The sequence below is a fragment of the Syngnathus typhle genome, linkage group LG11, assembly GCF_033458585.1.
Source record: "Syngnathus typhle isolate RoL2023-S1 ecotype Sweden linkage group LG11, RoL_Styp_1.0, whole genome shotgun sequence".
NCBI classification, from domain to species: Eukaryota; Metazoa; Chordata; class Actinopteri; order Syngnathiformes; family Syngnathidae; genus Syngnathus; species Syngnathus typhle.
In genome coordinates, this window is record NC_083748.1 from 6,664,261 (window position 1) to 6,685,259 (window position 20,999).

General features: G+C 43.4%; 4 protein-coding genes across 8 annotated transcripts; 2 read left to right on the forward strand and 2 right to left on the reverse strand.

Annotated features, from left to right (window-relative positions):
• Positions 1 to 293: 293 nt before the first annotated feature.
• pfkfb4b (6-phosphofructo-2-kinase/fructose-2,6-biphosphatase 4b) lies at positions 294 to 7,896 on the forward strand. Of its 3 annotated transcripts, none has more exons than XM_061291322.1 (14): positions 294 to 453; positions 4,405 to 4,521; positions 4,600 to 4,696; positions 4,782 to 4,848; positions 4,922 to 4,996; positions 5,056 to 5,112; positions 5,181 to 5,302; positions 5,398 to 5,605; positions 5,678 to 5,824; positions 5,888 to 5,992; positions 6,069 to 6,198; positions 6,284 to 6,346; positions 6,419 to 6,483; positions 6,554 to 7,896. In XM_061291322.1, the coding sequence occupies exons 1-14, from the start codon at positions 411 to 413 to the stop codon at positions 6,611 to 6,613; spliced, it is 1,356 nt and encodes a 451-aa protein (XP_061147306.1). In that variant the 5' UTR covers positions 294 to 410; the 3' UTR covers positions 6,614 to 7,896. The 3 variants fall into 3 exon arrangements, with proteins under 3 accessions (XP_061147306.1, XP_061147304.1, XP_061147303.1); XM_061291320.1 differs by lacking the exon at positions 294 to 453 and adding an exon at positions 3,340 to 3,647 and having other exon boundaries at positions 6,838 to 7,896; XM_061291319.1 differs by lacking the exon at positions 294 to 453 and adding an exon at positions 3,354 to 3,647.
• On the reverse strand, positions 7,888 to 9,674 carry arpc4 (actin related protein 2/3 complex, subunit 4). The gene is made up of 6 exons (XM_061291325.1): positions 9,524 to 9,674; positions 8,949 to 9,067; positions 8,763 to 8,874; positions 8,594 to 8,689; positions 8,273 to 8,443; positions 7,888 to 8,198 (listed from the first exon to the last, which is right to left on the reverse strand). The coding sequence occupies exons 1-6, from the start codon at positions 9,524 to 9,526 to the stop codon at positions 8,193 to 8,195; spliced, it is 507 nt and encodes a 168-aa protein (XP_061147309.1). The 5' UTR covers positions 9,527 to 9,674; the 3' UTR covers positions 7,888 to 8,192.
• Positions 9,675 to 11,443: 1,769 nt separating this feature from the next.
• On the reverse strand, positions 11,444 to 15,718 carry LOC133162456 (ras-related protein rab7-like). 2 transcript variants are annotated; one of them, XM_061291666.1, is made up of 6 exons: positions 15,380 to 15,718; positions 13,576 to 13,639; positions 13,376 to 13,502; positions 13,037 to 13,255; positions 12,822 to 12,950; positions 11,444 to 12,497 (listed from the first exon to the last, which is right to left on the reverse strand). In XM_061291666.1, exons 2-6 carry the CDS (start codon positions 13,626 to 13,628, stop codon positions 12,402 to 12,404), a joined length of 624 nt encoding a protein of 207 aa, XP_061147650.1. In that variant the 5' UTR covers positions 13,629 to 13,639; positions 15,380 to 15,718; the 3' UTR covers positions 11,444 to 12,401. The 2 variants fall into 2 exon arrangements, with proteins under 2 accessions (XP_061147650.1, XP_061147649.1); XM_061291665.1 differs by having other exon boundaries at positions 13,576 to 13,642; positions 15,380 to 15,717.
• Positions 15,719 to 16,848: 1,130 nt separating this feature from the next.
• Positions 16,849 to 20,192, forward strand: si:ch211-157b11.8 (fibroleukin). 2 transcript variants are annotated; one of them, XM_061291664.1, is made up of 7 exons: positions 16,849 to 17,554; positions 17,800 to 17,989; positions 18,261 to 18,338; positions 18,817 to 18,929; positions 19,036 to 19,298; positions 19,385 to 19,401; positions 19,466 to 19,705. In XM_061291664.1, the coding sequence occupies exons 1-7, from the start codon at positions 17,291 to 17,293 to the stop codon at positions 19,570 to 19,572; spliced, it is 1,032 nt and encodes a 343-aa protein (XP_061147648.1). In that variant the 5' UTR covers positions 16,849 to 17,290; the 3' UTR covers positions 19,573 to 19,705. The 2 variants fall into 2 exon arrangements, with proteins under 2 accessions (XP_061147648.1, XP_061147647.1); XM_061291663.1 differs by having other exon boundaries at positions 16,859 to 17,554; positions 19,385 to 20,192.
• The last annotated feature ends 807 nt before the right edge of the window (positions 20,193 to 20,999 follow it).

Genomic DNA, 20,999 nt, shown 5'->3' on the forward strand with positions numbered 1-20,999 from the left:
TAATTTGACGTATCGATACAGATTTTTAAAGTTACTTTTCAAATAATTAACAGTTTTATTTATTTATTTATTTATTTATTTATTTTTGTGTTTATTTATTTATTTAAAATATTTATTTATTCTTTTTTTTTTTTATTATTATTTTTCTTGTTTATCTGTTCCATGTTCTGGACACAAGAATATGAGGGGCGGTTAAAGAACGAACATGTGCGCGATCCGCAAAACAAAAACAAGCAAACGTGCGCGTGCGCTGCTTTACGTGAGGAGGCGTGTTATGGAGGGTGCGCGCGCGCGCTCTTCATTCATTGCTGCCCCGACAAGCGACAGCCGCCAGTGTGGATGTCCTCCCCTCTCCACCCCTCACTGTCTGACTATCTCCACGCGTGGAACTAGAGCACCAAAGCCGGATTATGAGGGGCTCTTGCCACCCAAGAAACACGCGGGACGGGGCAGGTAAGATCTGCACTGTGGCTTTTATTGGCTATGATTGGGAGAGTGGAAGCTTTTGGAGCGGCAGCTGTGCAGCTTCGAGTAGCAGCGAGCTGAAGTAAACAGGCGTGTGTCACGTAGGCTCGATTCCGGATACCGAGCAGAAAACGCCCACTTACTCTAAATTACATTTAACGAAAAAACGACGACACTTTATGAGGTCATTTGCTTCGTACACAATTTGTGGCTTTGTTGTCAAGTGTTGCCAATTGCGATTTATTTTTTTAACCTTGAGTCTGCAAACAAGGAAGCAAGCTGGTGTTGTGGATAAGGTGTCTAAAATCTCATTTTTTAAGTGACATGTTTTTGTCCTTTTGAGGCATCCTTTTGAATCACATCAATGTTGGCACAACCGGTCAGCTTTGCAAATAGTCACTCAAAGGTGGTCATAAAAGTTTTGAAGCTGGTGGAAAAATATATCTCAATCTCAAAGTTTACCCCGCCCTCTTTCAATGTGGCCAAAGAGATTCTGTGACGTTTGCTTCATTTAGTGCATGAGAAAAGATGAATAGTTGCAGTTGCACAACCCCTGGCTGCTTCACCTGAGCATCTGACAGTTCCTGGCTGAGAGGAGCCTAACCTCTCTAAATCTCCACTCACCTGACCTATATTTTGATTCCCTTTTTCCTAAACTCAAGCAAGTCATCAATGAGACCCGTTTTGATTGATTATTAATTATGACTTTAAACAAAAGGCAGGTTGCACCCTCGGCTGGTTGCCAGCAGTGTTCTAATTATATGGCATTTTTTTTGTATGAGAGTTATTTTTATTTTGCATAGTGTTCAGGTTTCACACAAATTAGGGGTTGGGTCTGACGATTCCCAGTTAGGGCGTTAAGCGGTACTCAGAGGTCAAGAGGTCATGAGTTGGCATCTCAAGCGTGCATATTGTGCAGTACAAGTTGATATATGTGCGCTTTGGACTATGACCTCATTTATCTGCCCAGATTAAACGGCAAGTGTGAAGTGTGCAGCAGTCTTTTGTACTGCGTCCTATATAATCCAATGAGTCAGTTTGAATACAAACAGGCTGTCACTGCATTATGTAATTCATATTGCCTGGAGGGAATGCTGGAAAATAGCTGCACTATGCGACATGCCTGATGACGACGTGCTTGGCGAATACACGATAATGGTGAGCCCAAGGATATGTTGGACTGACAACATGCAAGCTGGCATCATGGCACTGTGTTCTGCTCACCTTAATCTACTCCTAATGACTTGCTGGTCATGCTAACGCAATGGCGGTAGTAAAGGCATCCAGACGGTTTTGCCACATATGTGATGCAGAGGAAGGGCAAGAGGATATTCCAGCTTTGGTGTCTATTTTTGTATAAGCCTTTGTTATCGGTGCATTTGTGTCTATCAGGGCTTCTATGAATAATGCCAATAATTCGTCCCTCTGGCTGGCTGGTTTCCTCCCTCTCTGGTGGAGTCTGTGCAGAATCTGGGGGAAAGTTCACCCGCTCGCTCTGAATCCCATTATAGGCTTGTGGCAGAGCTGCGTCTGCGCACGCGTGCACTGTGTCGTTATTATGGCCGCTTTTACATCTGGAGATGGGAGCTATTGTTATATTAGGCACACGTTGAATGCCACTGTGGTGATTTCTCCGCATTAGTTTTGCTTGTGGAGTAAGGAAACGTAAAGTCATTGTTGTTGTCTTTGTATCTTTGGCTAAATTCTGATATGGATTTGTTTTGTTCACAGCCCCTTCCCCCATCCTTATCTCATTGCTGCTACTTATATGTGACAATATTTTTGCCCCTGGAGTGTCGTCATGCTTCCTACTTTCCCATTTTGTAGCAGAAAAGAGCAAAACAGGATGTAACTAAATGATTCTTTATGCTAAACATCTCGGAAGATTGATTTTCAATACTCTATTTTGCAGACAATTTGCATGATTGAAAACTGAAGAGGCACATACCTTTGGTCCTAAATTGCAGAGATAAAATGGAAATGTAAACAATGATGCTTTGCTACTTAAGACTTGAGATCTTGGCCATTTGTCCCTTCCTGTCAGTGAGTGTGTTCTTGAGGGAATTTGGGAGGAACACACCCACCTCCTTTTATTTCTGCTCCCACAAACACACACACACACACTTTCTGAACATAACAAATCCATATGTTTTTCTCAAACCTTCTTAAATAGGCAATAACCTTACCTATTGAGCTATAATTCAAAGGTGTCAGTCCATAGCAATTTAATTTGGGCTAGCTAAATCTGTGCATTCCGTACTGTTTGTCTTCCAAACAAATGCAGTGGACGTTACTGTATGTGAAAGTGGTGAAACAGCACAACCTAGTGGCGATTGGTGTCCCTACATGTAAGTGACGAAACGACACCGAGTTGCATTCATTTCATGAGTCACTAATTAAAAATAAATGCACATTATAGTTACAAAATCTTTTTAAAATCTCTCTCTTATTTATCCAAATGAATTCGACTTTGATCAAACATAAAAAGTAAATATTTAAACGTGTAATATTGTTAGGCGACTCATTCGTGAAGTTAAAGAGTAATCACGAGTAAAAATGTTGAGGTTCTGTTTGTTTTTTATCTTGGGTCTGCAAGCTGTCATGCACGAGCTGGTTGTTGTGGCGCTCCGCTGTGCTCATTGGCTGCCAGGTTTCCGGTCTGTTCTCTGATTGGCCAAGATCGTCTCATGCACTCGCTGTCCACGTCCAGTTCACGCGAAGGTTGTTTTTCCTGTCAAACGTTTTCTTATTGCGTCTCTCGCTCGTCTTTACGGTAAAATCTGTTGAACACCAGAAACCCTTTGTGTATTCTCAGTTTTTTATACCGTTTATTTATTAGTGCTTTTAAAATATCACCCTGCGGATGTTTTATTGACACATTTGAGGTAGAAAACGATCTTGTTTCGCTCATCCATTCTTGTTGCGCACTCTACCAGTCATTACGGTAACGACAACCTGCTGTTCCTCAGCTCATATGAGACATCCTCTCCCCCGCAGCCTCAGTGCGCGCAGAACCGAGCTTTTAGTGAGTTACTTGTAGACAGCAGCAGGAACAGCATCGTCGTGAATGATGTTAGACAACGAGCAGTATCTAGTAGAAGGCTTCCCGCGGGAGCTCACTCGGAACCCGCTGAGGAAGATCTGGATACCGGGCAAGAACGGCCACATTCCACAGAGACGTGGTAAGAAGATGCAGCAGCCAAAGGTCTCCTCGAAGTCATCTCAAGTTGTATGCGTTTGATGTGTTTTACGCAAATGGTCACATGCTTCTTCAACTGGACTTAATTGAGTTTGTGCACAACATCGGTTGTTTTGAAACGCACTCTGCCAACTCCTCTCCCATCTGGATGCCTCTGTTGCAGGTCCCTTTTTGTTTTTGCTGAGTCAAGCGCTGCCTGCGTGTTGTGCTGCTGTTTCAGCTGCAGCTTTTACTGCATCAGTCATTGGACCGAGTCCACTCTCTACTCACTTTTCCTCGCAAATATTCGGCAGTGGTTGAATTAAGCTTAAAATTAAGAATTAATTAATTAAAATTAATTAAATAAGTATTAATTAAGTATTAAAATTATGATGACATATTGTGTGATTAAAAACTAATCTTAGAAAAACGCTATCCATCGTCACCGAAATTAATGTGTATTCAGACATGAAGCGACATTTTTATCATGTAAACATTTTAGATCCCCTAACAAGGAAAAAATAAGCTTATCGTGATTGTAGTTTGATAAAGAAAGTAGCACACTCTCCAAATGTACGTTGAAAGTTGCTCTCAACCAATCAGTTAAATATGCTAAATCATCTCTTGTGGTGATCTCCGTCACGTGTCCTCTTTCCCTTGTCTTGTAAGTCGCTTCCTGACTTCTCGTCTTACTTTCACAGTGAAGTTGACAATGGAGCAACATTGAGTGAGCAGAAATGGATTTTTTTTTTTTTTGACAGTGTGCATGACCAACTGCCCCACCCTCATCGTGACAGTGGGCCTTCCGGCTCGAGGGAAGACCTACATCTCCAAGAAGCTAACGCGGTACTTAAACTGGATCGGAGTGCCCACCAAAGGTATTTAAGTCACTGAAACGTGAGCAACAGCTTCTGTAAGCATCAACATTTTTTTGTTTGTTTTTAAATGTGTAACAGAGTTCAATGTGGGCCAGTACCGTAGAGAGTGTGTGAAGATCTACAAATCCTTTGAGTTTTTCAGTCCAGATAATGAAGAAGGCTTAAAAATCAGACGGTGAGTATAGTTTCTCTCATCATTTAGCTTCAATGTCTTCTCTTGTAGAGCTGCATCTGGAAAGTATGTGTTCCTGTTCCTGCAGTAACTGTGCAATGGCAGCTCTTAACGACATTCGACAGTACCTCAGCGTTGAAGGAGGGCAAGTGGCCGTGAGTGTTTTCTTCTCTTCAAAACAACAACAAAGCTCTCAAGGATGATTCATTTCCTTCTCTACCTGTTCAGGTATTTGACGCCACCAATACGACGAGAGAAAGACGAGGGGCCATTGTCAAGTTTGCCGAGCAAAACGGTTTCAAGGTAAACACTCGGCGGCTGTGAGACGAGCCCTTCGACTGAGTGACTTATCGTGCGTGCAGGTGTTCTTTGTGGAGTCTGTGTGTGAAGACCCAGACGTCATCGCGCAAAACATCGTGGTGAGTTATCATCATGGCGTCTCCATTTACATGCAAATGAACCCGACATGATTTACTCTTCGCGCTAGCAAGTGAAACTCGGCAACCCAGACTACATCCACTGTGACACTCAAGAGGCCATTGAAGACTTTATGAAGAGGATCAAATGCTATGAGTCGTCCTATCAGCCTCTGGACGAGGTTTTGGACAGGTGAGGTGACGGAACAACCGATCTTTTCTGCGTTGGCCTCTGAATAGTAAAAATATAACTGAAAGCATTTTTTAAATCACCGTCTTATCTTAAAGGGACATGCCCTACATCAAGATCATGGATGTTGGCCGGCGTTACCTGGTGAACCGTGTGCAGGACCACATCCAGAGCCGGATCGTGTACTACCTGATGAACATCCACATCACGCCGCGCTCCATCTACCTGAGTCGGCACGGCGAGAGCGATCTGAACATCAAAGGACGCATCGGAGGCGACTCGGCCTTGTCAGCGCGGGGGAAAGAGGTGCGAAGCCCCCAACAACGTCAAAACGGTCAACGTTCTGACACTTTGTCGTGTTTGGTATCGTTTTGCTAGTATGCCAAATGTCTGAGGAAGTACATCCAGGAGCAGAATATCAAAGATCTGAAAGTGTGGACCAGCCAGATGAAGAGAACCATCCAGACAGCCGAGTGTCTGGGCGTGCCGTACGAACAGTGGAAAACTCTCAATGAGATCGACGCTGTGAGTAGAATATTGCGTACAATTTTAAGGCGCCTTAACTCATCGTTTCCTCTCATCTCGTAGGGCGTGTGTGAGGAGATGATGTATGAAGAGATCCAGGAGCATTACCCTCTGGAGTTTGCATTGAGAGACCAGGACAAATATCGCTACCGCTATCCAAAAGGAGAGGTCAGCGATGGACCTGCTAGATTGAAAAAAAAAAAAAAGAATGCATTGCGTTCTCACCGTGTTTTTTTTCTCACAGTCGTACGAAGACTTGGTGCAGCGTTTGGAGCCCGTCATCATGGAGCTGGAGAGGCAGGAGAACGTTCTGGTCATTTGTCACCAGGCCGTGATGCGCTGCCTTCTCGCTTATTTTTTAGACAAGACCGCAAGTATGACACACGCTGAGGAGATGCATCACAACAATTATTCATTGAATTATTATTGAAGTCCAATTTGCGTCGTCTTGTTCCGCAGCCGAGTTGCCTTATCTGAAGTGTCCGTTACATACGGTGTTGAAACTCACCCCACTGGCGTACGGTAAGTTTTCTTCCTCATCATCATCTTCAAACGGCCGTGTTGAAGACGGCTGACGGGCGTCTCGTTTCTCAGGATGCAAGGTGGAGTCCATCTATTTGGGCGTGGATGCCGTGAACACGCACCGAGAGAGACCGGAGGTACGTAAGCGGCCCGCCGTGACCAATCAGGAGTGATTTAGCTCTCCTTACCGCATTATCTTTTACCCAGACTCATCTCAGCCAGGAGGCCGACTTGATGTCCACACACGCGCCTCCATCCTTGCTTTGAAAGATGCTTTACAAACATCTTCCTCCAGTGTCTGTCTTATATTTTAACCATGAAGCCAATACACAACTTCTAACCTCTTATAATTGTCATGTTAAATGTATCTTCATTGTAAAGATCATGATCAGTATTAATGCCCATTTGTATTTCTTGTCTTGGAAAGACGCAATGTAATAAATCAATTTGTTTTATTTCCCTGTTGTTGTCAAAAACCGTGGCTGTTGCAGAATGTGAACGTGCAGCGTAGCACAGAGGCCGCTCTGAAAACCGTGCCGACGCACTTCTGACGCTTCTCGTGTGACTTCTCGACTGCCTCACGAGGACGCTCGCTGTTGACGTTTGGCACCGGCATCCTGTTTTGTACTACTCCATGGGCGGGGAACTTTCTGAATGAACGTGTGTGTTTTTATTACTACGTAGCACTGGCAAAAGCGCTCACTTAAAGTCTTGCTGTGGGTGAAAGAAGGAACTGTTTGTGTTTCAGTAGTTTGAACATTGAAACAAAACAATAGTGGCCAGAAAGTCATTTAGATTTGGACAAATGTCAAGCGACCTCATAAATGGACACAATTCTTATGATGTATTAGAAATGTCCTGAAAGTTTAATGCAACTGAACTGGACTTGGGCAGTCATTCTTTTCTAGGCCACTAGAGGGAGCGTGGTACCCACTATTTGAGGAAACATTGTCTGTCATCAGCTGTAGAAATGATACTATGCATGTTTGGTGTGCTATCAGAAGGAGTGGTGACGGTGTAACTGGTGCTTTTTCAGGTCTCCGACTTTTTAATGAGCCTTTTCAACATGTATTGTCTTTGCGAAATGTTCCAGATGTGGACGTGAATGTCAGTGATATGCCTGGAAACAAAAATCATCTTTGGGGTAAGATTTTGTGGCTTTTCTTTTACTGTGATGGACAAAAAACAAGTGTTATTATCATACATGATGGGTGTTTGACTTTAGGGTGAACTATTACGGTGAACCAATTTTGTTGTATGATTGTTAATCAGTTCCACACCATTGCTTTTAACAGTGCCCATCCCCAATGTTTACTCCAAATATGTTTTCACTGATGTGTTCAGATTGGTGCCTGTTAAAAGCAAATCTAAAGATGTTTGTCAAATTGTTACTGTAATCTTCATGTTTTATTACATTTTATTCTGTTCTATTCTATAATGGTTTATGTACACGATTATTGTGAAAAGTGTACTTTGCCTTGCTGCTCTCTTTCAAAATAAATGTCAATAAAGTTTTTCTGCTTGGTAAATAAAAACATTCATTTTCCCTATTCGCGAGTATATTTATTATTTTGGATAATTTCAATCTACAATAGGTTGGACTCTGTAATAAGACATATCATGCACCAATTGATTGCATCACGATTGTAACAAAAAGCATAGCACAATAAAATATATATTAAAAAACAAAGGATTTCAATCGTCAAGGAATACACATCCAGCCTGTGCTCATCAACACGGTTTAGAAATGTACCAAGAAGAAGCACAGTACAAATATTATTTATATTTGTCATCTTGGATGATGTCTTCTCTCACACTGACACTCGAGGGGAATGTTTCTTCTGTTTCAGAACTGCAAAACAAAAATGTATTAGACTTTGACATCATTTTAGCAAATAAAAAGCACTACTAAGGTTGAAATCTAACATTTTTGAGAAACTCCTCAGCGACGATGCGAGCTCTGGCGTTGACGGACAGTTTCATCTCGCTGATCTCCTTGTCGATCTCCTCCATGAAGTGAATGACATAGTCCACCAGCTTGTGTTTGTACATCTGCTCCGTGTGGAAGTTGGTGATCAGGAAGCTGATGTCGTAACCCTGAACATGCGACAATCAATATAAACAACACAAACATTTGGCAAACCATACATCAGTTTATATGAAAAAGGGGTTAAGCTGAAAAAAAAAACTAAACTACTGGTCAATATTCAAGCTAGAAGTGTCACATGTTCAAGCAGCTCTGCTCACCTCCACTGGTTTCCTCCTCAGGATGAAGAAGTTCTCCGCCCTCATCATCATGAAGCGCATGAATTTGTGGCACAGGATCTTCTCGATCTCGTCAGCCTGGCGGATACGACAACCAAGTATGTTATCACGCGGGATGAGAGACCACGACGTGGGCGCCGGCCAGTCTCACCTGTTTGACGGCGATGCTGACTCTAACCGAGTTGATGGAGCCCTCAATGAGGACTTTCTCCTTGTCGTTGCGGCTAATAACAACGGGCTGGAGAAGAAGCTCCTTGCTACTTCTGTAGGTGGACATGAGATGGACAGAGTTATTCACAAAACTGCCCTGAAAAGAAGCGAAAACTAACACACTCACCGTACTTCCACCTCGGGCTTGTTGTGTCTCTCAACCACCTGAGAAGAGAAGTTCTCCAGGCACAAGGCGGCCTGTAGTGTGGCTCGCACCGCGTTCAGGTAGGGCCGCAAAGTGGCCGTCTGAAGACCATTAGAATATTACGTTAACAACTTAAACAGAATGTGAAGAATTAAAAAGTTGATGGTAATTCAATTGCCATTGTACTGTGTTTGGAGTCAGTGCACTGTAGAGGCTGGTCAAATGACAGCAGCTGTTAGCTTTAGCTTGCTAGCATTTACGATCATAGTCGCAATCCTTTATCGTTGTCCTAAGAGACGTTGCCTCCAAAGGATAATAGTCGACCTTGTTTGGATTAAATGATAAATATATACACACACATAACACCAAAGAGTCGACTAGCTACAATTAGCCTGTTAGCTAATTAGCTGTCGAGCATGTTTGAATGAGAGCAGTGGGGCTACATTCTGTCCAACGCGTTAACGCCAATGACGCATTTGTCGAAGGCAGAAGACACGTTTAAAATTCGGAGAGAAGTGAAAAGTCATCGAGGGGCAAATATGTAGAGTGACGCTCACCATTTTGATGTGTCAGGAAAAGCAGCTACAAGGCGGAAGTAGCCGCTCTCTGCTCGAGTTATTTCCGCAAAGGTAACGGAACTCGAGGAGCAGGTATCGCATGTCAAGTTACTCCCATGTTATTTTGCTCCCCGTCTCGAGTTACGACTGTTATGGTCGGGCGACTTGCGCAGTTTTGTGTTTCGCGACTGAGAATAAAAACGCTGAACGAGATGTTTCCTTTGCATTTCCGACAAGTTGCAAGAAATAGCAAACACACACACACAAAAAAAGTCATAAGTAAGATTTGAAATCGTGATGCAAAGAAATTATGTATAGGCTTACGCCGTATTAACCGCTGGGCTATAGTATCACAGATACAGCGCCGGGTAATGTTCAATATAGCCAACACTAAATTACCCGGCGAGGGTCTGCATTGATGTGACTTGCCCATGTTAACTGGCTCCTCGGAACCAACTTGACATGGTCGCGTTCCAAGGCTTGATTTATTGGATGTGTGATATCAGACAAAACCAAATTGTGAATCAGTCACCTAGGCTATAGCAGAACAAACAATCCATGGTCTTCAGGTGCCACGCTGTCGCCATCTCCTGGTCAGCTAGTGAAATGCTTTTGCTGTTTTTTTTTCCTCTCAATTAAAACAAATCAATCAGCCAGTTGGTTTTCTTTATTTAATCTCTGATATCAGACAAAACCAAATTGTGAATCAGTCACCTAGGCCAGTGCTTCTCAAATAGTGGGGCGCGCCCCCCTTGGGGGGCGCGGTGCTATTCCTGGGGGGGCGCGTGTGACCCTGGGGAACAGGCTTTTTTCTTGGCAGTACTAGAATAAAGTGTAATTGCGCGTTTACTACAGCAGGGGGCAGTGGCGCTCTCATTGTTACTTCTGTCACGTTTGCGACAGTGCAACATTTTACGACTTACAAGACAAGTTAGGATAGTCACGGTGGGGAGGGGGGGCGCGAATAGTTTTCTTCTTGCTAGGGGGGGGCGTAACAGAAAATAATTGAGAAGCACTGGGTTAAATAAAGGTTAACCTAAAAAAAAAAAAAAAAAAAAAAAAAAAAAAGTGAACCCTGAACTTTGAACCCGCGGTGACCCCGCGGTGACCCGCGGTGACCCCGTGGTGACCCCGTGGTGACCCCTGGGTGACCTTTGAACCCTGAACTTTCAACTCTAGTTAAAAATCAAAAATGTGCACATGACCCCGTGAACTTTGAACCGACCTTTGACCCCTGGGTGAACTTTGAACCGTAAACTTTGACCTTTGACCCCTAGCTAATTACTTTTTTTTTTTTTTTTTTAAACCGGCATAGCAGAACGATCCATGGTCTTCAGATGCCGCGCTGTCGCCATCTCCTGGTCAGTTAGTGAAATGCTTTTGCTGATGTTTTTTTTTCTCTCAATTAAAACAAATCAATTAGCCAGTTGGTTTTCTTTATTTAATATCTATTATCAGACAAAACCAAATTGTGAATCAGTCACCTAGGCTATAGCAGAACAAACAATCCATGGTCTTCAGATGCCACGCTGTCGCCATCTCCTGGTCAGCTAGTGAAATGCTTTTGCTGTTTTTTTTCCCTCTCAATTAAAACAAATCAATCAGCCAGTTGGCTTTCTTTATTTAATATCTGATATCAGACAAAACCAAATTGTGAATCAGTCACCTAGGCTATAGCAGAACAAACAATCCATGGTCTTCAGATGCCACGCTGTCGCCATCTCCTGGTCAGCTAGTGAAATGCTTTTGCTGTTTTTTTCCCCTCTCAATTAAAACAAATCAATCAGCCAGTTGGTTTTCTATATTTAATATCTATATTTATTTAACACCAACTCAAAGAACGTAAAACACAGTCATATAAAGCTGGTTAACAGCCCATTTCCTTTTCTGTAACTAATAAAGAGTAAGAATGATAGAAGATATATTCAAGATCTTTTATTTGATGTTCAAATTCCCATTAACAACATTATTGGCATTGCAGTGATTTTACATGGAGAAGGAATAATACCATGGCAGAAAGATGAATATTTTGTTGTCATTGACATTTTTCATCCATCTATCAGCCTTTAGACTCATCTACACACCGTAACACACAGTCCATTAAAAATGTGAAGTACTTGGCCTCCCTGAGCTACACGACGATAAGTGAGAAGAGCGACGTGTAGGTGTGATGCATATTTTTTTCAGAAGTGAGAAGCAGTTAAAAGTCTGTACTGGAGGAGGCCATACAATCAACGTGTTCAACAGGGAAATTTTAACAAAGAAAAGTCACAAGAAATATATTAGCCTCACAGGAAAGGCATGTATTCAGTGGCAGATGTTGCCCAAAATCAGTCATCCCTCTACAATTAGAACATATAAAGGCAAGAAAGTGCAAAACAAAACAAAAAATGTGTTTCAGATTGGCTTGAGATGTAACATCCGCCAATTCAAATATGTCATTTTTATATACAGATATTAGGATAGATATAGTTCAAGACGATTACTTTTGACAGGCAATGGAAAGAGGACAGAAAAAGCGAACAGGCTTCTTGGGATGCTGAGCCGAGCCAACATCACATCAATCAGTCCGGTTATGCTCCCAATTGGTTTCAACATGGTGCCTTCATCTGGCCCAACAAGTTGACGGCTCACTGCGGAGTGTCAGTGAGGGGGGGGGGGGGGGGTTGTTCTCCTCTTGTGTGATCTTTGTACACAAAGTTCATCAAGATACTTTTGAATTGAAGTGAGAGAAGGAGGCGGTACACCTGTGAGCGACTTCTTATTGCGTAAGGAGGATGAAATGAAGGAGGAAGACTTGCAGGGAAGGCCGTTCCCTGGGAGCGAGGTGCAGGTGACTGATCTGCCCAAAGCCAAGAGAGATGTTCCAGGTTGTTCCTCAGCAGCAGCCACCGCCTCCTGGCGGCTTCTGTCTGTCATTGCGATCCAGTTTGATGGGCTCCGGGAAGTCGTTGTAGGGCTCCACCTCGGTCTCCTACAAGAGAGACAAGACAACAATGGTGGGAAGAAATGACAAAGCACAAATACAGTCGTACCGCTTACCCTCTTACTCGTCTAACAAATCGAGTGTTCCTCATTGTAATGAACTTCAAGGTCATTAATCCTTTCCAACACAGTATGTTCATGTACTCGAAAAATGCTCTGATACTAACACACCGATACCACGACAGGCCTGACATTCATTTCGGCTAGAAAGTTGGAATAAGGGCCAGGTCAGCAGTGTTCAGATACTTTATAGTGAACACAGATGACAGGACTTTAGTCAGCTGCCTGTAAATCCCACTCTGATGAAACTCACCTGTTTGAGGGCGTTGCGTGCGATAGTCTGGAACGCCTGCTCTACGTTGATGGCTTCTTTAGCGCTGGTCTCAAAGTAGGGAATGTTGTTCTTACTCTGGCACCAAGCCTGAGCCCTTTTGGTGGTTACCTGACAGACGAAAAGAAGAAGGACGTTCAAGTGAAGGTCTGTCGCCAGGGCAACAACGAGGCGGTGACGTCATCCCTCACGCCTACCTGTCTGTTCTCCAAGTCGATCTTGTTGCCGAGCACCACAAAGGGGAAGTTCTCGGGGTCTCGAGGGCTGGCCTGGATCAGGAACTCATCCCTCCAGCTGTCCAGGGTTTTAAAGGTGTTGGGCGCGGTCACATCAAACACCAGCACGCAGCAGTCCGCTCCACGGTAGAATGCCACACCTAACGATTGAAACCTCTCCTGGCCAGCCGTGTCCCAGATCTGAACGATGAAATGGACACCGACAATTTGACGACTCATTAGTGCTAACCGTAAGGATCGAATCACGCTGTGGACGGGAATGAATAGGATGTCACTCTCGCGTGTCAAGTGGCGACAAACCTGCATGGTCACAAGTCGGTCATCCACCATCACCTCCTTGGTGAGAAAGTCTGCGCCTATTGTAGCTTTGTACTGGTTACTAAACTTCTTGTTGACATACTGGTTCATGAGGGACGTCTTTCCGACGCTGGTGGGGAAACAACAGATATTAGAATTAGACCCGACAGCTAAAGAAATCCAAGAGAAAAACTCCAACTCACCCGGAATCTCCCAAGATGATGACCTTCAAGAGCACTTTCTTCCTGGAGGTCATTCTTCAAAGAGCTGCTGAAAACAAAGTACAAATGGTTTGCCATGATCTCTCTGCGTTAAAAATCAGAAGGCTGTAAAAGTAAATGTGACCGAGATACAATCAAGCCAATGGGCTGTGAAATGCAGTCATGTGCTATGGAAGTCGGACAAATCACGAGAACCACATGACTCCTCTACGCACCACCACTACTTCTGTCACAACACAGTCTATTGATTGATTTAACAATTAAGTATGCACGCTGCCAAATCACCCTAACAGAAAACAATGAGTAGTCATGAAATACTTGAGCAAGAAACGGCAGTTACATATTAGGCAACCTGTGCTTGACTTCTTTTTTTTTTTTTTTAAGATATACAGAACACCATTCAAGTGTGATAAATTGAAATATCTTAATTTCGATTTCAGCATTCACCTCACATTCCTAGCCAGCACTTAAACTTTAGTCCTGAATGCAAGAATATTGACTCTGATTTTAATCGAGGAAACCAGCAAGCAAGCTGTTCAAATATCTGATTCGAGATTTCGGGGGGTGGGGGGTAAAAACAAACAAAAAGCTGTCCATGTTCATATTTGTATCTTGAATTTTATCTCTGTGCAAATATGCTCCCACAGATTGGAACCTGGCTTCCATACATGCACATGTTTGCCATGTCTGACTGCCAGACAGCAACAAGTCTTCTAAAAGCAGATGTTGGCTGCTTTACTCGACGTTATCAGCCAGACATGTGTTGTTGCAATCAATCGTTCTTACTTTTAAAACCACTCGGGTCACTTGTCTCTCAAAGCAGCACTGCGATTTCTTTTAACACTTTTATCACCGTTAAGAATGATAAATGGTGTGACACAGATACTTTATTCCTGCTTTGAGGGGAAATTGGATTTGAATAATTGCATTATTGAGTAATCTTCCCTATTCTCTTTCCTCCATGTCACATGTCGTGATTACGTCACTTAGTTTTATTATCCACAGAAGCCGGCTTCAGTTTATACTTCCAAGACAAAGTGCTTAGTGAGCAGGGGGTGACTGAATGCTAGACAACCATGCTGGTAACTGGGTGAAGTTATTTCAATCTGTTTTGTAGCTAGAGCTCAACTGCTGACTGTGTAATGTCAGCCATCATGTGATTTTCAAGCCCATGTAGTCATTATTACTATTACATTGTAAGAATCAAGCATGAGAAATGGGAAAAACAATTTCTGATCCAGAATTTGAAACGTGTAATCCAAGTTGAGCGTCAACACGACACAAGAGCTTCTTGTATTGCAAGTTGATTCCTTCTACTAAAATGACAGAGACATGTCTCCGCATCAAAACATGATGGTTGCCAGGTGTTGGTACATTCTTGTATAACTTGGTCTCATCTGATGAACAGCGTGTTTCGCGAGAACTCAGTGAGTCATACTTGAATTGAAATCTGACATGCACAGATAAACAAGTCTCCCTCGCGAGTGGCAACAGAAAAACACACGATTTTAAATTTGGATCTAGAATACGTTGAAATATATCCGAATACATTTTATATCATGCGTTTAGGTACTCATTTGATTTTCATTGTCATTGTCCCAAATCCTTACATTTTAGACAACACCTTTTATGATTATACGACTTGGTCCTGCCGTCTTGATAAAGTGGGGGCCCAAAGGCCTGTTTTTGGACAAACAGCCCCCACTCCACAATCACGTTAGTCCCAGCAGAGTCATCACGATTCGCGTTATTCCACATTTAACAATCGCAAAATGACAACACTTACTTTTCGATTGTAACACAGAATTGGTCTTCTTGCCGGCTGGGACGTGTTGGCTAACGAGCTAGCTACTGTTGATCGCTGACAGCTAACTAGGCGGTACGTTAGCTAGCTCGCCCGGCACCGAAACCTTTGCCAAAATCGATGTCGTATAAACTATTTTTGGCAACAATTAAAAGAAAAAATATTATAGACAGAAGCGGCTGCTTATAATCACTTGGCAAATTTGGCACTTTGTCGAAAAGCTAGCCAACCAGCGAGCCAAGTTTGTGCTACGCTCCCTTCTTGGATCTTCTCTTCTCCTTTCACTTCCTTCTCCAAACCCCGCCCACATCGACGTCACTGCGAGTGACGTAGAAATCGCTTCGCTGCAGGGATGAGAGAAATAGCAAGGGAGAGAGAGAATTTTTAAAGGAGAAATATAATAGTGATATAATTCATTTGTGTGTCCTGCAATTGGCTGGCGACCCGCTATTACCCAAGTGAGGTTGAATAGAATATATTCAGAGAATATATTGTGATGGTTTGTTCTAAGAGAATGAAAAACAAATAGAAATGTCATCCCTCACCACTTGGTGGCAGTGTTCACTTGCTTAAATGACAAGTTCATTGCTGTTCTGGAGTCCATTTGATTCTATGTGACTGTGGACTTTGCTTGATTTCTCTGAACCTATAGGTTTTCACAAAAAAAGATCATATATATTGAGTTTTTGAGGGCCTCCCATGAGTATGAGGAACTAATATTTTTTTGTTTTTAGCTTGTATTTTTTTATTTTTTTTATTCTATTTATTTTTTATTTTATGCACTGATCGGTCGGCACTTTTTAAATGTCGTTGTACATGTGTGACAATGACTATTCTATATTCTATTCTATATTCATGCGTCCTAAACATAAAATGACTGAATTTATATATATGTAGTGTATTAAACAAACACACAATTCTGTGAGGTCAGACGTCACTACTCCAACTCCTCATTGTTTAATTACTTGATTTCTAAGCAACTATGGATAGATATTGTGGTTTAGGACTATTTTTTCTGTCAAATGAATCTTTCCATTGTAATGTGAGTGTGTCACTACTGTTGGTGCATCTTGTTAACTGGCCCTACTTTGATGCTTTGGGAGAAATTCCTGCCTTCTCTCACCTATTCATCAAGGCCGTCTTTATGACCATCTCGGAAGTCCGTTTGTGAACAAAACACTGCTACACAAAAGAAGGTGAGTGAGGAGATGACATGAATGTCTAGGCTAATAGAGCCACATTCTCGAAGCATCTGCTACATTGCTGAATCCCCCCCATCCAGAAGGCATAACCTGGTTCAAGAATGTCGGCATTGAAAGAAATTCAATTTCATTTTAGGCCTGACCAATATTGAAATTGTTTTTTTGTCAGGGTAAAATTCTAGTGATCCATTACTCGTCCAAGGAATTTAACATATATATAGTGAATAAAATAATGCTTAATGTTCCCTTAACGCTTACAATATGAATTACAGGTTGTCATTATTTGCATCCCATGTTGTAATTCGTTATTGTTAAAAATATTAAACATAGAAGAGCCAATATATGGAATTAGTGGGATGTGCACGTGTGTGTGCGTATCAGGGGGGTGGGTGCATTAGTCCGTGTCACAGTTATCGAGGAATCAGAGCCAAAGCAGAGTGAGAGCAAGAGAGAGAGGATGACCAAGACGGAGATGCACTGAAGAAGAAAAAAAAGAGATGACAAAATCAATTGGAGGAGGACAACTACAGAAGAATCTAAAATCAGAGGATAATCCAGCCAACACGAAAAGAAGCAACACATCCTGAAAAGCGATAAGAGTGGAAGTTTGCAAAGATCGAGAACAAGACAGACACCTCCAAGTCGGACAAACATCACTTTCGGCTTCCAGGAGCAACATCTCAATTTGCTCATGATTCCTCTCGGTTCACCGGGCATGCTTGCTCTGTTGTCACTGTCTGCGGGAGTGTTTCTCTCCTGTCAGGCATCTGGGGACTGCACACAGCCTGCCTGCAGGGACACTTTGGTGGCAGCTCCCATCTCACCTGCGACCGGAATCGGAAGTGGCGCATGTGAGGGTCAACAGCCCTGCAGGAAGGGCGGCTCGCTTGCGGCCATCTCGGACGCTCCTTGGAAAGTGGAGCACAGGTCGGACTTCCCTCAGGTTCAGCCACAGGTGAGCGATAGCTTCTCTTTGGTAAATCAAACAGCACTGTGGCCAGAGATGGTCTTTTCCCACAGGACATAAGGCCTGCTAAATTTAGCAGCACCTAAGAGCGGTGGAAAGATAAAATTAGTTGTGCTTCAGAAATGTCCTCATTGGATGCTTTGTGCTGAGCTCAGGCGACAACAGTTGGATGAGGGAAACAAAACGCTCGCCGGTATTGTACATTTGAAAGTACGGCTGCTATTGTCTTGCAGGACGGAGTTGTGAAGAAGCGGTTGCTTCAGCTGCAGCGCTGCATGCTGTCTCTCCAGGAAACAGGGGGCGCTTGGCTTGACCAGGACAGCAACTCTCTGGGGGCCATCCTGGCGCTAATGGCAGCCGTGCTGACAGAGTGTGACCTCCACTGTCACGGCCAGGCCCTCGGGGCTATGGCTAAACGACTGGGTATGCACCGTGCATTTTTATGCACCTCCCTCTTCTCCGCAAATGGGTGAACAAACACACACATGCCTGTGCACTCACTCCCTCACACGGAGTAAGCAGAATCCCAGTGAGGTCATAGGTGAGTGCATCAGAATGTAACTGTATTGGGAAGGATGGAAACAAATGTGCACAGATGGCTCGAGACATGAGGCACATTTAAAAAGATTCCATTTCCACACGTGACATGAGCGTTGAGGCATGCTGATAACCTCGTGTGTCTCGGCGTTGACAGAGGCTGCAGCCATAGGAAGAGAGAGGGAGAAAGACCTACTTATTTTCCTAAAGAGCATCACCCATCATCATCCTACAGGTGACATCGTCAAAGCACAACCAAGACTCGAATGAAAATACAACACAACACATGTTATGTCTTCAGCATATACACAGATTCAACTATTGACCGCTGTCAAATTAAGAACTCATTCAGTGCTGCCCGGCAATTTATTATGTTGGTGCAATTAGGACGAGAACAATTTCTTCTGGTCTATGGACTATTCCATTGATGCCAGGATCAAACTGAGAAAATATTTGAACGTAAACTCACTATCTTCAAGCAAAAAGTAAGGGGCTTGTCCTCGACCCACGCGATACTCCGTTACATAGTTTAATGGGGTTTTACCCCACCCTGCTGACATGGTTACTATTTCAATCAAAAAGCCCTATTAAAGATAGTTGTGGCCCATAGCCTGATTTGACTAAATAAACATTTACAGAGCAGGCTAAAGCCATGTGTGTTATTGACTGCGGTTTGACAAACTCAAGAAATGAAATCCAACTCTGCTCGCCAGTCACCCCTTTGGAAAGATTGCATCCTCAGGACTGTGCGGAGATTTACAGGCTGGGGATCAAAGAGAACGGTATCTACACCATTCAGCCTGACCTGCACAGACCAGCGCTGGAGGTATTTCACATGTAGCGCACCTATTAAACACACACACGGACCCCCAGTGCCCCCTGCTTCTTTTAGACCCGGGCTTTGGAATATCAAAGCCTTTGTTTTGGCTCAGGCTAAATGTGACATGGTGACGACGGGGGGCGGGTGGACGGTGATCCAGAATCGTCAGGACGGCTCAGTGGACTTCAACAGGACATGGCAGGAATACCGGGAAGGCTTTGGCAATCCGCAAGGGGAGCACTGGCTGGGCAACGCGGCACTGCACGCGCTTACATCAACTGGTCAACACCAACTTCGTATCGAGCTGGAGGACTGGCACCAGCAGAGGCGCCACGCCACCTACAACAACTTCAAAGTGGCCGCAGAGGAACAGCGGTGCGTCTTTGTTTACAAAACACACACGCTCCGATTCTTGAAAACATCTTTTCTAGTAGCCCTGAAATGACCTTGTTCTCCAACAGGTACCGCTTGACATCCCGTGAGTATTCCGGCGATGCGGGCAATGCACTGAGCTACAGCAAACGTTACAACCACGATGGCAGATCTTTCAGCACCACTGACAGAGATCACGACCGCTACGCTGCCGGAAACTGCGGTCACTACTACGGGGCCGGCTGGTGGTTCGATGCCTGCCTGGCCGCCAATCTGAACGGGCGCTACTACCGGGGGCGCTACAGCGGTGTGACAAACGGCATCTACTGGGGGACTTGGTACATTTTGACTGACGGGCGAACTGGTGAACGATACTCCTTCAAGAGGGTAGAGATGAAGATAAGACCGCGGAATTTTGCAGGGTCGTCGTGAAGATGGGCAAAATTAATGAGCTGCACAGTAGACACATTGACAAGCATTTGCTAGTTGTAGTCACTTTATGGACTCAATCATTTTTGGCCAACTAAACTTTCAGGTTAAAGGGAAAATATCTATTACGACTATGTCTGAGAAATAAATGAATGATGCATGAATAGTATAAATAAATTGGAGAATGTAACTTCAGAAGAGCACGCTGTGGTACTTGAATTAGCTTCCAACTCTCTCGGCAGCACAGAGATGACAAGCATTCTAAAACCTTGCTAATAGACCTCTGTGGTCTGCCTGCAACTCTGTTAACACCCATCTCGGTAATGACACCAAAGACAGGCACATTCTCTTCGCACAAGCCGTTTTGTCAAATATCTACACACCCCTTTTAATGGCGTTTTCCCTTGTGATATGAAAAATGAGACCAAGATAAATAATTTTAATTAAAAAAAAAAAAGATTCCAAAGAAATGTAAAAATAATTTGGTTGCACAAGTGTGCACACCCTCTTGTGACTGAGGACGTGGCTCAGAAATAACCCAAAATAACTGCCACCGCTTAAAGTGCCTCTAACTACCCTAATAATAAAGTCCAGATCATTTAATAGGGGTGTGTAGACTTTTTTTTTTATATCCGCTGTTGTTACAGGCCACACTAAACTACACTTGCCTTGGCATCAAGTGAGTGTGTGCGTGCATGTGTGTGTGCATGGTCAGCGATAGTGTGAATGGCCGTGCCAATTTTAGCAGCATTCACGATGAGCTGTCAGTCTCTTCATCCGGATGGGAGTCTATTGTTAACAACTGAGGTGGCTGTCATTGAAACACAAAGACACACACTCTTGGGACAAACTGCTAACCTGTCGCAGTACACTTCACTACAAGCATGCACGTGTACGTGCGCACTCCCATAAACGCACACACTTGTTCTCGCAACAGACATACTGTCAGAAATAGTGACACAGCAGGAGTCGATTTTTGTCACTGCTTGTCAATGATTAAACTTTAACCTAAATTTTAAAACTTTTTTGCACTCACACCTTTGGGCAATCTAGAGTCTTCAATTAACTGGCCACACATGTTTTGGAGTCAGGATTTGAACATTAAAATCTTAGTGTTTGTATTGAGTTTGGAATAAAATGTCATTAGAAGTAATCAGGGTAAAAGTCCCCTTAAAATAACAACAGATCTCTTTTTAAATTTGAGTCAGCCAGTGCATCAAACAGTACAGATGGGAAAATGTTCTGCCCCCTGGTGGCTTAAGAGCATACTAGATA